Source organism: Brachyhypopomus gauderio, chromosome 7 (genome assembly GCF_052324685.1).
Source record: "Brachyhypopomus gauderio isolate BG-103 chromosome 7, BGAUD_0.2, whole genome shotgun sequence".
In the NCBI taxonomy this organism is placed as follows: Eukaryota; Metazoa; Chordata; class Actinopteri; order Gymnotiformes; family Hypopomidae; genus Brachyhypopomus; species Brachyhypopomus gauderio.
Window position 1 is genome coordinate 27,891,624 of NC_135217.1, and position 15,687 is coordinate 27,907,310.

At 41.7% G+C, this 15,687-nt stretch overlaps 1 protein-coding gene across 1 annotated transcript in view; it reads right to left on the bottom strand.

The window, feature by feature from the left end:
• Positions 1–1,023: 1,023 nt before the first annotated feature.
• cavin1b (caveolae associated protein 1b) overlaps positions 1,024–15,687 on the bottom strand; it is an 18,531-nt gene continuing 3,867 nt past the window's right edge. Inside the window, exon 2 of the mRNA XM_077013006.1 lies at positions 1,024–3,680. Coding sequence (XP_076869121.1) covers positions 2,829–3,680 — 852 coding nt within the window. The 3' untranslated portion in view covers positions 1,024–2,828. The remainder of the gene's footprint in view (positions 3,681–15,687) is intronic.

Below are 15,687 nucleotides of genomic sequence, written 5' to 3' on the forward strand. Positions count from 1 at the left end.
TGCAGTATTCCAGAACGCCTCCAGGTCACAGCGTAAAAAACAAACTGATGCTGCTTTGTCTGTTAGTCTTCTTGAGCACAGTGAAGAATGATACCAAAATGTATGATGTATTTGTGAAGTAAATCACAAGCTAATGAATTTGTGGAGTAAACACCAAGGTAATGTGTTTGTGGAGTAAACACCAAGGTAATGTGTTTGTAGAGTAACCCAATAATGTGTTTGTGGAGGAAATGAAAGCAAAAAAGTCTAAAGAAAACAGCTAATGTTCTTTTCGCTCAATTAAGTAGCATTAGATTCTCATCAGGTAGTAACCATGGTTTCAAAGCTAATATACTGTGCATAATTTACTATGCCTATTAATTTCCAAATTCATTTAATTTTATATTTTATAATATGATTATTGGATTGTTTATACATTAATTCTCATTTTTCAATAGTGGTCATATTAACATATATGAAATTTTTTTTTTATAATAATAATAATTATTATTATTATATTGGTAAGATAAGGCATGATAAGATGAGATCAATATTGAGAGATATGAGTAAAATAGTTCAGTTATAATGAATAGTCCAGCAGATACCCAGAATGCAGTAATATTACTCCAAGTGAAATGTTTGCTCAAATGACAAACCACAGCCTTCATTCAGTGACTGTCAATTGAGCTTCATATGGACTCTGATCCTGTAATACAGTGTAATACAGTGTAATACAGTGGTTGTGGGGAGCATGCACATGGATGCACAAAGCACATGTGTGTGCAGAACGTAGGGGTCTCAGGCCCCGTCCACACGACGCCGGAGGTTTTTAAAAAACTCCGGCGTCGTGTGGACGGGGCCTCAGAAGAGGAATACTACTACTGTTGAGAGAGACATATTCTGAAAACACTTCCAAATACCCCAAATCCCAAAATGATAATGGACTAGTGAAACAGTCAGTTAGCCATGAATGCCAATTTATGTTGTAGTCTACCCCTTTAATGTCTTCTCTTTTAACTAATGAAACAGCAACGAAGTACTGAATGTGTATAAGGCTGCTTTTATTAACATATTAGTAGGCAGTGACGTCATAACATGGAATCCATATACATCATCTGTTGCACAAGCAAAATATATATTAAAAGAACAATGTGGAAAGGGCAAAATCAAATTTGGAGTGAAAAAGAATTAAATCACTACCATCTGAGCAATAAAAAATCCATTTAAAGGCAGTTTTTCGAGCTAAAGGCAGTGTATGATCTTTGTAAGGCAGCTTATCTCTGAGACCTGGTCCTGCGGACTCCGTCGTCAACAGGAACAGGTGTTCTCAGCTCGTGAAGGGTTAACTAATTACAGAAGCAAGCTGAACACTGAAGTGTTATCTTCATGGGGTCCCAAGGATCAAGACTGCGACTCTATGGCCTAGATGGGCAGCGATTCACATTTTATCTCTTTACATTTGGCGCAGAGCAGGCCATGAAGTGGCATTTTATCGCTATGCTGTCAAACTATACCTGCAATCAGCATCAATTACTACATAATTTTATATATGTGATTGTTTATACTGATTTGTAAAGAAATGCTCATTAATACATGTTCTGTGCTCTTAATACCTATAGATAAATGATGTAGGCATTACTCCAATACACCGCAAAGACGTAAACAGGATTATTTTTCCCTCTGTGTGGTTCTGTTCGCAATTACGTGATACGCCTATTCTGAATATGACCACTAGGAGGCACTCTTGATTTACAAAAACACAGACGCGCATACGGGGACGCGCTGCTGCTTTGCTCTAAAGTAGAATTCATCTAATAAACTTCAGTTGACGGAATGGCGCTCGGTCATACAGACGTGAAGCCGATGCTTGTATTTCTTTTGATTATTCGTTTCCATTTTCCTTACGGAAGTTCTCTGCAAAGGCCTTTAAAACACTGAATTTAATATTTGTGCCAGGCGTTGTTCCAGCCACAAAGAAGACTAGGCTAAAGAGCACCATGACTGACGCAAAATTCTAAGATAAAGAATTATTAAAACGGAGTTGTTTAAGAGTATTGTCTGGAGAGTCAAAAAGAGTCTGTTTATTGAAGTAGCACATAAATGCTAGTAGCAGTTCCTTATTGGTGCACGGACATTCATATAAAAGTCTATTGCTTTAGAGTCACTAATGAAATGAATGTATGATGATTTTCTATTCTGAAACAAAAACGATCACATTTCAGTGTCATAACAAAAAAGAGTAACTAGCCTTCTACGGAATGGAAACCATACACATACACATTGTAAGATTAAAATATATAATAAAACAATTTTGAAATGTCATTGCATGTGTTTTTTACTTTCATATGATTAAGAACTCAACTCTTATTGACTAGATGAGTTCTAGATGTGATGGTAGTACATTAATGAATAGAAAAATAAAAAGAAAGACACTGTACTCGATAGAAACACCAGTTCTTATTATGTTCCTGCTAACTCATCTTTACTAACGCACAGTAAAATTTCTCACCAACTCTGTTGTTTCATTGGTCAGTTCTCACATTTCTTTGAGTGATCTCTTTAGTATACTACTTAGATTATTATTATATAGATGTTATTTTACTCAGAGTAGGTCAACAATACTTAGAATAGGAATTTTCTATTTTGATCATCATTACATTAAAGAGATTTTGAATGTTTTTTTCACCATAAAATGCAAACACATGTGCATGCACGCACACACACGCACGCACGCGCACACACACACACACACACACACACACACACACACACACACTCACACACACACACACACACACACACACACACACACACACACACACACACACACACACACACACACACACTATCTAGTCACTGTCTCGATCCTCATCCTGTTCCACTAGCACTAGCTCCTCCTCCTCCTCCTCTTGCTCCATCATCTCCCCTGACTCTTCCACTTCCACTGTTTCTCCGCCTTCCATCTCCACCTCCTCCTCCCCTCCTCCCTCCATCACTTCATTATCAACCTCTTCTGTCTCCCCACCTACTTCCACCATCTCAGTGCCCTGGATCTCCACCTCTCCTTCACGGATCTTCTTCACATGGAACGTGAATGGCGGCACCTTGTACACAGCCGTTTTGGACCGAGCATAAATGGTATGGTCGGGCGTGAAGGACTTCACCATCTTCTTCTGCGAGGTCTTCATCTTCTCTTTCCGCTCAGGGTTGACGGACATGCGGGTGCTCAGCTTGCCCATTTTCTTCTCAATGTTGTGACGTGTCTTCTCGAGGTTCTCCCTTGTCTTCTGCCTAGTCTTCTCCAAGTTCTCTTTGGTCTTTTGCTTCGTCTTTTCCAGGTTTTCTTTGGTCTTCATACGTGTCTTCTCCAGGTTCTCTTTGGTCTTCTGCTTGGTTTTCTCTAGGTTCTCCTTTGTCTTCTGCTTGGTCTTCTCCATCTTTTCCTTGGAGAAGACCGTTTTGATGTTCTGGACCCGTTGCAGGCTGCTGCGCTTGATACGTTCGGCCCGAGTCTCTTCGATGGTCTCCTCGATCTCAACCGCTTCCTCGTCAGAGGACAGGTCCAGGTGAGCCTTCTCTCCACCATCATCTTCTGCCTCATCCGCAGCTTGTTTGAGCTCCAGCTCACTCTCGCCCTCTGCTGGCTGTGTCACTTTCAGGGACTTGGCCACTGAGACTTTGGAGGGAAGTTTTACTTCGTCCTGAAAAGAGACAAAAGGAGACATGAGGGAAATCGGTGGACACCATCTCTATCATCACAAACAGGTGATTAATTCCACAAATACTTGACTACACACACATTTTATATTCCTCTCTCTTTCTCTCTCACATACACACACTTTCATTACTATATTTAAAGGGTTTTCAATTTACATATGTATTACTGCAACTAAACTTTGAGATGCTTATATTTAAATCTAACTTTAACCAAAAAGAATCCTGCCAACTCTTTTGTGTTCTGAACTGTAAATAAGCATTATAGACTAACAAAATCCCAAAGTAACAAACAATAAACACACATACACATGTGGATCAGATGGGTTTGTTTTGTAGAATCTCTTATTCTCCATTCACACATAAACACTGTTCCAAATTGTTTATACATATACCAGATATACCAGATGCTTAAAACTTTTAACACTGAAGCTTTTTGCCATTGAAATGTCCCAGAGCTGAGCTATTGAGTCAAGTCTAAACAAATGTAGAAAGGTATAGATACCCAGTCAGTATATATATATATATGTGTGTGTGTGTGTGTGTGTGTGTGTGTGGGAGAACTTGAGGGGGGAATTCTTTTAACTTCTGGGTTGTTATCATTCTCTATCTCAGCTATGCCTCATCACCCGGCACTCTTTCTCAGTTTTCCACTTTTCCACCAATCTATCACTCCATTCATTTCTTCCAGTCACGTAAGGAAAATTAATTACCTTCCTTTGCCAAAAGCATGTAACAGATCGCTCATGAGCCAACTGCCAAAACCAGCCCATATCCTGTCTCTATTTACTCCCCCTAACGGGCCTATTGTTTAAGATCTGCAATGCATATAAAACCACTCGTATGCACCTACTCATACACGCTCACGAATAAGCATGCTCACACATCAACGTACACAACCGCCTACACACACTCAGACACTTACACGAAATAAACAAAGCCTGGGGTTGATTAAATGGGTAAATATTTTAATCTGACAGTCTGACACTTATAATTTATATGTTGTAGCTTGAAATCTTATTGATTAACAGGACACAAAGGTTGCATATGTGAAGTACAGAGGTAGCCAGGCAGAGCTATAATTAAGGGTGGATTAGGGTTCACATCAAACTGTAGTTTTCATATCAGACAAGAAGCCCATGTTTTCTAAATGTATGTAAGATAAAAGCCCCCGGCCACACCCAACCACACACAGACGCACACACCCCAGCCCCTACGTCTGCAGGGCTCACACACACCCAGCTGTAGTGGTTCTTAGGCTCCGGTGGTGCTACTCTCCTTTGCTGACCCTTTCCCAGCCTGTTTTTGCCCCGCCTCGCCCCGCCCAAGCTCTCTCCCTTCTCTCATTCTCCACATTCCATTCACGGAAGCCCCGGGGTTCCTGTACACGGGAAAAGTTGTTTTTTTTCCCACCAGTGTGCGTGATGCACCAAGGCCCCTCCGCTTGGCAAACACACCGTCTCCATAGCGGCAGGAGCGTGTGGCCGGGGCTGTGTTTGAACGGAGGACATGAAAGAGCTGTGTGTCTTCGAGGGCCTCGCGGGAATGATCCACGCCGCTTTTGTAGAGGTTTTATGTGAGTGGAAATTCATGTGCTTTCCTCTCCTCGACGTCAGAGCCGTGGTCCTGAGGGGCCTGTGTGAGCTTGTGTGCGTACGTTGTGGAGGGCTGGGGGGTTCGGGGGGTTGGGGGGGCAGAGGGGGGGGTGTGAAGCACCATGATAAGATTTTTGATGATCTCACCCTTCACTCCTTCACTCCTTACACTTGCTGCTGCATGTACATCCTCGTCCAAAAATGTCATTCCACTAAATGTTTTTCTCTTCTGTGAGTCAGTGTTAATTACCATGGAAAAAGAGCAACGTTTGAGAGGTAAATAGTGAAAAAAGAATCTTATCATGGTGTGCTGCTATGTGGTTCTGCAGATATGGGCATCAGAGAGCAAAGCTCAGTGTGTGATGTTTAAGACTCAGACTGCAGGTCTCGATTTCTCACATCTTTATGGGTTGATTTGAACTTTACCTGTTGACTGCCCAGGCTATCTGATGGACTACCTGACATTCATTCTCTCTCCTGTTTTTTCTCTATCCATATTTCTTCTATCTTTAACATCTGTCTTTCAATTGTACATAGTAGCTACATTTTGCTCAGTGGGTTAAACTTGTAATTATATCTTGCTTTAATCAAATTCAAGGATCAGTTCAATTCAAAGCATAAGTTCCATAGGCCTAACCTCATGGTGTAATAAACAGCATGAGGTCAGGGAGAGCCAGTCGTACATAAACAGCATGAGGTCAGGGAGAGCCAGTCGTACATAAACAGCATTCTTTCAAAGCATCTGGAGTGGAGGAACAAGAACACAGAAAACATGTAACAGGAAGCCAGGCAATCACCTTGGCCAGCCAGAAGCCCCGCCCTCTCATCAACGTCTCATTGTTCTGCTCTTCAGACAGGAAGTGAAACACACTTGGCCCTGAGAACTGTGTGGTTGTGGATTTGTGTGTGTGTGTGTGTGTGTGTGTGTGTTTGTGTTGGAGGGAAGACTCAGTTTCCTAAAGAAAGGAAACTCTAAAAGGTCTTGTTCTCCTCAGCCTCTAACGTGAACCAACCGTAGAGGGTTCATTTTATGAGGGACACAAGTTCTGCGTGTGCCTTACCTTACAAGGCCATGCCACTGTTTAGCATTAAAACACTCAGCCTGTCGGCATGAAAGAGCTCATTTGCACATGCACAAAGTCACATTCAAGCTTGTGTAATGTATCAAAAACCCCACATTATTCTCCCACTTCTTCATACCTGTGCAAGCTCATCTGGGCGACCAGTGAACAGTCAATGGTGGTGAAAACATTTATATCAGAAAGGTTTCACAGATATTAAATGTGCACAGAAAGCGGTCAAATGTGAGAAGGTTTAATGGCGTGAGCTGCTGTTTCTTTCATGAACGGAAGCAAAAAATGAAAAATGAATTGTAGCGTTTGAGAATGTAACACTGTTCTTTGATAAGGGCTTTATCAGCCCTGCAGGAACTCCTGGATAAGCTCACAATTCTTCACAGAGCTGCACCCAGTGCTCTCCTGAGCTCCTGGCATAGTCAGGCTAAAGAACGCAATACATCCCTCTTCCACTCTTAGAGCTTCTAGTCTTAAAATGCTCTCTTCTTGTTTACATGTGAAAATACATGTGCAAGCACAAGAACACACACACACACACACACACACACACACACACACACACACACACACACACACACTCACACACTCACTCACACACTCACACACTCACACACTCACACACTCACACACTCACACACTCACACACTCACACACTCACACACACACAGTTGCTTAGAGAGTCTAGAGTAGCTGTCACATAAACAGAGTGGACAACTTTACTTTTCCATGAGCTATGAGTCAGAACACACACACACACACACAGTTACACAGAGTCTCACAGAGTTAGTGAGAGCGAGAGACAGAGAGAGAAAGAGAGAAAGAGAAAGAGAAAGAGAGAGAGAGAGAGAGAGAGAGAGAAAGAATTGACATGATAAGTGACTATATGAGCAGGAAGAATATATGTGTTTGGCTGTATTGGAGTTCATTCTTAATACTTCAAGTGTGTAGTGTTTATGTGAAGTTATAAACCAATAATAGTGCCAGTGTGATGTGGATCTTGTTTGGATCTGTAAGGCTGCTTCTTCTCTCACAGGGTTTGTATATGATTTCATCAATCATATGATGAAATCAGCAACTATTCTATGTTTAATCTACCTCTCTGGTCTGTGAATCACTGTGCCATGATGCAAACCACTTCAAGGGCTGTGTTACCTGTACAAATTTACATGCTTGCACTTTGTCCAAAAAACACCAGTAGGTCATGTAAATAAATATGGAAAAATATGACATAAGACTTCATTTCTCTTCTTTGCCCATAGGGACAGAAGTAAGGTGTAGTGTGTGCGCATGTGTGTGTGTGTGTGTGTGTGTGTGTGTGTGTGTGCGCGTGTGTGTGTGTGTGTGTGTGTGTGTGTGTGTGGAAGTTTTCCACTGACTAACAGAGGCCCCACTCTTTAGCCACATATGAAGAGTTCTTTTACATCTTTTTGACTGCAACCAGCCCATGGTGCCATGGCAACGGGGGAATCCCCCCCCCTTCAGAGCATACCCTGGCCCCGCCTCAGTGCCCCACCCTCAGGATGACCTCACAGCCTGAGGAGAGGAAACACTGATGGTGGGGGGGTTTCCCCAGTATATAGCAACTCTTATACTATGTGGCAGGGAATCCTTCTCACTAAATATACAACACAACTGAACTAGGAAAAGCAAACATGAGTCATGCATAAAACAGACTGGGAGAGAGAGGAGAAGAGAGAGAAGGAAAAGAATGAAAGAAACAGATATATATACTAAGGCTGCGAATCTTTGGGAATCCCACAATTCGATTCAGAATCGATTCTTGGGGTCACGATTCGATTTTTTCCTGTTTCTTTCAGATCCCAACGATTCAATTAAAAAACGATTATTTTTCCGATTAAAAAACGATTCTCAATTCAAAACGAGCTACTCCGGTCTGCTGGCATGAAAGTAAAGGTAAAGGTTTTATCAACATATTGCAATAATGTAAACACACAAAGGTAAATCCAAGACAACATGTCTGTTTGAGGCTGACACTCAGAACACTACATTAAACTAATAAAACTGTAGTAAAGTAAATAAAATTGGTAGGCTTAGGCTAGCTGCCAGAACTGGCCACTAGTCAAAAATATTATTATACAAAAATACTGCTCTTTCTGTAAAAAACAACAAATTGCTTCATACAAGAATTAGGCTTAGACTAGCTGCCTATTTCTGAGAACATGCCACTTCCAGAAACAAAATTACACATTTTTCCTTAACAAATCACAATATATATATATATATATATATATATATATATATATATATATATATATATATATATATATATATATTAAAGTGCTCCCTAAAATAAAAGTGCTGTTACATTAATAAAATGGGTAGGCTTACGTTAGCTGCCAGAATTTCCACTTCACAGATGAAAAAAAATATATATACCGTATTTTCTAAAAGCCGCATATATCTACTGAACTGAACACATTTAACTGAACTGATCAGTTTCTGAATGGTCTGAATGGTGCCTGTAGCATTTCACGTGCGAGTTTTACTTTCAGCCGGTGTTGTGCCGAATTCAGACTCCCCTCGTTTATCCGCATAAAGACGCTACAGATTATGTTGTCGATTTACGTTTCTATGCATAAATAAGAGCTAGACTTTAATTATCCATCACGGCAAACGGCATTATCTATGTCCAAAGATACATTGGCTGAAGTTCACTGAAGTTCACCTCTGACCACATGACTTCGCAGTACTACAGCAGTATTATGTCTAAATATCTAGTTAGGACAGAACTAGAGTGCTCAATGAACTAAGTTATTTTTATTTTTTATTGTAACTTTATTTTACCAGAAGTTCTAATCACTGTAACTCCTGAATATCATCTGTAGCATCTTTATGCGTGTGCAAACGATCAAGCCCATTCTAACCCGGGCCGGGTTGACGGTAAAATCTAAAGTGTTTGCAAATGGTCGCTTTCAAAGACCGCGGAGCCGTTTGGACTTCATACTTTAGCGGCGCAACAACAAATACCGTACACTACACAACCCTCTGTAGCTTTACTAGCATGCCTGCACATAGTCAAGGCTGTTTCCTTGTTTTGCCTAGCACTACCGTGGCTGAGAAGGCACACACGCACCCGTAAAAAAAAAAATCGATTTTTTGAAAATGAGAATCGATTCTGAATCGTTCAATGTTAGAAACGCGATTCGAGCTCGAATCGATTTTTTCCTGCACCCCTAATATATACACATATCTGTGTGTCTATATATATGTGTGTGTGTGTGTGTGTGTGTGTGTGTGTGTGTGTGTGTGTGTGTGTGTGTGTGTGTGTGTGTGTGTATCTCTCTCTATATATATATGTGTGTGTATCTAAATATATAATTTAGAATATTTAACATTTGAGTTTGAGGTTTCTGATATTCAATGTGTTCACATGCAACAGAATAACAAACCCACTACTAACTGTATTTGAGGAGTTTCTGTAAATAAGTCGAATGTTGATTTATCTATGCATCATGAATTAATCTACCTAATGTATTTACTCAAATTCACCTATATCCAAGTGAAAGGATGTGTCTGATGACACTAAATGTTTTTTGCTCTTTTCAAATAGACAAAGAAGCAAACCCCAGAGAGCTAAAGAAAGCGAGCTAAAGAACGAACACTTTCAAAACTCTCTAGAGTCAGATGAGTCACTGTTTAAATGGGGCTGTGCAGTTAAAAATGAGTGACAGGCCAAAAGCAAACGAGTCTGTCTCCATGAGCGGAGAGAATGGCATAAACGGAGAGTGAAGGATCAGGAAGGTGGAGGCAGGATGGTCTTAACTGGGGGGGTTGGGGGGTCAGAGTGGGAGACATTACTATATAAAGGGATGGTATGTTGGATCTTCAGGGAATACAGTTTGATGAATCAAATGGTTGTTGCAACGATTCAGAGCCGTGGAGGCCTGAGGTATTCCCACACAACCTCAACAAAACCTCACAACCATGCCACCACCCACAAATACCAGAAACCATAGCAACGGGACAACAGAGATTTCCATAGTGACCATAACTACCCTTAAGCATTTTGTAGAATCTGTCCTTAACTACTACTGAATGAAGCGATTCATCTTTACCTTCTGTATCTGATCTGGCATGGCTCAGCATGCCACAGTCTGAAACTATGCGTTTACTCTGGGTCTGGAAAACAGCCCTAGCTCTGTTTCAACACGACGATTTCCAAATACTACAATGTCAAAAGCTCATATCAAAAGAACACTTGTGTATTTTCATCGCAATATGAACCCCATATGCCACCATGTTCTTTACAACAATAAAGCGTGTCTCCCGCTTTCTCCGGGAGCACCAGATCTAGTTATGGGCTGCCTGGATACTTGTCTTCTCTCAGTTCAGCTATTCTACCTAAAACTGCCATGATCCTGTGTCCTGCGTTCATCATGTTACAAAAGAATTACCCCCACCGTAACCCATAATGATGTCAAAGAATTACCCCCACCGTACTCCATAATGATGTCAAAGAATTACCCCCACCGTACCCCATAATGATGTCAAAGAATTACCCCACCATACTCCATAATGATGTCAAAGAATTACCCCACCGTAACCCATAATGATGTCAAAGAATTACCCCACCATACTCCATAATGATGTCAAAGAATTACCCCCACCGTAACCCATAATGATGTCAAAGAATTACCCCACCATACTCCATAATGATGTCAAAGAATTACCCCACCGTAACCCATAATGATGTCAAAGAATTACCCCACCATACTCCATAATGATGTCAAAGAATTACCCCCACCGTACCCCATAATGATGTCAAATAATTACCCCACCATACTCCATAATGATGTCAAAGAATTACCCCACCATACTCCATAATGATGTCAAAGAATTACCCCACCATACTCCATAATGATGTCAAAGAATTACCCCCACCGTAACCCATAATGATGTCAAAGAATGACCCCCACCGTACTCCATAATGATGTCAAAGAATTACCCCACCATACTCCATAATGATGTCAAAGAATTACCCCACCATACTCCATAATGATGTCAAAGAATTACCCCACCATACTCCATAATGATGTCAAAGAATTACCCCACCGTAACCCATAATGATGTCAAAGAATTACCCCCACCGTAACCCATAATGATGTCAAAGAATTACCCCACCATACTCCATAATGATGTCAAAGAATTACCCCACCGTAACCCATAATGATGTCAAAGAATTACCCCACCATACTCCATAATGATGTCAAAGAATTACCCCCACCGTACCCCATAATGATGTCAAAGAATTACCCCACCATACTCCATAATGATGTCAAAGAATTACCCCACCATACTCCATAATGATGTCAAAGAATTACCCCACCGTAACCCATAATGATATCAAAGAATTACCCCCACCGTAACCCATAATGATGTCAAAGAATGACCCCCACCGTACTCCATAATGATGTCAAAGAATTACCCCCACCGTACCCCATAATGATGTCAAAGAATGACCCCCACCGTAACCCATAATGATGTCAAAGAATGACCCCCACCGTAACCCATAATGATGTCAAAGAATGACCCCCACCGTAACCCATAATGATGTCAAAGAATGACCCCCACCGTACTCCATAATGATGTCAAAGAATTACCCCCACCGTACCCCATAATGATGTCAAAGAATTACCCCCACCGTAACCCATAATGATGTCAAAGAATTACCCCACCGTACCCCATAATGATGTCAAAGAATTACCCCCACCGTAACCCATAATGATATCAAAGAATTACCCCCACCGTAACCCATAATGATGTCAAAGAATTACCCCACCGTAACCCATAATGATGTCAAAGAATTACCCCACCATACTCCATAATGATATCAAAGAATTACCCCCACCGTAACCCATAATGATGTCAAAGAATTACCCCACCATACTCCATAATGATGTCAAAGAATTACCCCACCGTAACCCATAATGATATCAAAGAATTACCCCCACCGTAACCCATAATGATGTCAAAGAATGACCCCCACCGTACTCCATAATGATGTCAAAGAATTACCCCCACCGTACCCCATAATGATGTCAAAGAATGACCCCCACCGTAACCCATAATGATGTCAAAGAATGACCCCCACCGTAACCCATAATGATGTCAAAGAATGACCCCCACCGTACTCCATAATGATGTCAAAGAATTACCCCCACCGTACCCCATAATGATGTCAAAGAATTACCCCCACCGTAACCCATAATGATGTCAAAGAATTACCCCACCGTACCCCATAATGATGTCAAAGAATTACCCCCACCGTAACCCATAATGATATCAAAGAATTACCCCCACCGTAACCCATAATGATGTCAAAGAATTACCCCACCGTAACCCATAATGATGTCAAAGAATGACCCCCACCGTAACCCATAATGATGTCAAAGAATGACCCCCACCGTACTCCATAATGATGTCAAAGAATTACCCCCACCGTACCCCATAATGATGTCAAAGAATTACCCCCACCGTAACCCATAATGATGTCAAAGAATTACCCCACCATACCCCATAATGATGTCAAAGAATTACCCCCACCGTAACCCATAATGATATCAAAGAATTACCCCCACCGTAACCCATAATGATGTCAAAGAATTACCCCACCGTAACCCATAATGATGTCAAAGAATTACCCCACCATACTCCATAATGATATCAAAGAATTACCCCCACCGTAACCCATAATGATGTCAAAGAATTACCCCACCATACTCCATAATGATGTCAAAGAATTACCCCACCGTAACCCATAATGATATCAAAGAATTACCCCCACCGTAACCCATAATGATGTCAAAGAATGACCCCCACCGTACTCCATAATGATGTCAAAGAATTACCCCCACCGTACCCCATAATGATGTCAAAGAATGACCCCCACCGTAACCCATAATGATGTCAAAGAATGACCCCCACCGTAACCCATAATGATGTCAAAGAATGACCCCCACCGTAACCCATAATGATGTCAAAGAATGACCCCCACCGTACTCCATAATGATGTCAAAGAATTACCCCCACCGTACCCCATAATGATGTCAAAGAATTACCCCCACCGTAACCCATAATGATGTCAAAGAATTACCCCACCGTACCCCATAATGATGTCAAAGAATTACCCCCACCGTAACCCATAATGATATCAAAGAATTACCCCCACCGTAACCCATAATGATGTCAAAGAATTACCCCACCGTAACCCATAATGATGTCAAAGAATTACCCCACCATACTCCATAATGATATCAAAGAATTACCCCCACCGTAACCCATAATGATGTCAAAGAATTACCCCACCGTACCCCATAATGATGTCAAAGAATTACCCCCACCGTACCCCATAATGATGTCAAAGAATTACCCCACCATACTCCATAATGATATCAAAGAATTACCCCCACCGTAACCCATAATGATGTCAAAGAATTACCCCACCGTACCCCATAATGATGTCAAAGGGACTTCAACCTGCCCCATGAGTTCTAGAACTGTACCTCCAACCACAGTCGCTGTTGCCATGGCAAAGCTGAGTTACTCTTTCCAATAACAATGGTAGAGGAGAGAGGGCTGTGTTTACAGAGAGATTTATAACTGTGTGGGACGCCAGCCTGCCTCAGGACACACCCACTGTGGATAGGACTACGCTACCGAACTTTAGCCCTAAGCATGACAGCGTTTAATTACAAATCGTTACATTAGAAGACTCTGGAATTCTGAAATCTATAGATAGATGTAATTCTTGACTGTCATGCCAGAGAACTCCTCACGTCTTGTTAAAGAGAAAGAGTTAAATGTGTTCGCGCACAGGTTCAAGTAGGAAAATGTAGTGTCTCATTTAGTTTCCATATAGTCTTCCTAAATAAGTGGCTTTTCTTTTACATGAACATATCTGGCTTCATACGGTTGTTTACTACTTCATGTGCTTGTGCTCACTGGCTAGCTCAAACTATCAACATGAAGTGGCACTAACATGGATTCCTGGTTTGCTCGGTAAAATAACCGTGGTATCAGACCCATTAATGAACCGTACTGCAGTGGGTCAGTAATTGTGGAGATGCATCTGAATTTCTTGCTGATTGATCCAAATGAGGTCTGGACTGTAGTTCAGTATCCTCCACTCCACAGAAAGGGAATCATATGGGGGGGAAGCGCTTTGAGACACCTGACCAAAATATTTGTCTTCTGCAATGTAGAAGAATTGAGCAGTGTTTAAGTGGTGTTCTGTAGCTGTGTGAAATACCTTTACCTTCGGGGTCTGTGAAACACCTTTACCTTTGGGGTCTGTGAAACACCTTTACCTTCGCGGTCTGTGAAACACCTTTACCTTCGGGGTCTTCGCCATAATCAAGTTGGTGAAAGAAAATCTGAACATGAAAGGGAAACTATAAACATTGGATAGATTTCTATGATAAATCTCCAAAGACACGCATAATAGAACAGCTGTGGTAAACGAGAGAGAGAGAGGTGTGTGTGTGAGTGCGTGTGTGTGTGTGTGTGTGTATGTGTGTGTGTGTGTGTGTGTGTGTGTGTGTGTGTGTGTGGCAGGAGAACGCCAGAGACCCCTGGGTTATCTCCATGTTTCGGTCAGGAGAAAGATTAACTGCAAATAGCTGGGAGGAATTACATGACCTGGGCCAGAAAAATAACCCTGGAGAGTGCAGTGCCAGGAGCGAAGCTGCACAGGGCTAAAGGCAGAAGAGGTTTCTACAGAGCTGCGCGTCTCCATGTATTTTCAGGCTGAGCTAGTCGGGGAGATCCCTGAATCAGCCGCCCAGAACAACCCACACAGGAAAACAGGACCTTAGCCCTCTTCCCTTAACAATCACACAAGTATGCAATGGCATCTATTTATAGCAATGACAGGCCCTCTCTCTCCCCTCTCTCTTCCCTCTCTCTCCCCTCTCTCTTCCCTCTCTCTTCCCTCTCTCTCTCTCTCTCTTCCCTCTCTCTTCCCTCTCTTGTACTACGCATGTACATGCGGTAACTGAACGTTCGGGAGCACAGATCTTATTCTGTTTCACACTGCATGTTTCCCACCAAACACACAATGCAATACGGGGGTCAGCCTTTTCTCTCTCTCTCTCTCTCTCCCTCTCTCTCTTTTTCTCTCCTGCAGTCTCTCTTCTGCCAACAGACAGAGGGCCCTTGCCTCGCGAACACATGCCAAATGGATGTAAGACAAACTAGTCCAAATGACGTAGATAACCAAGGTATTTTTGTAACTTTGCCATATAAGGCTGCTTGGTTTTTAAAAGAACAGATAAAAGCACAGATAAAAACTATTAATTGTCATC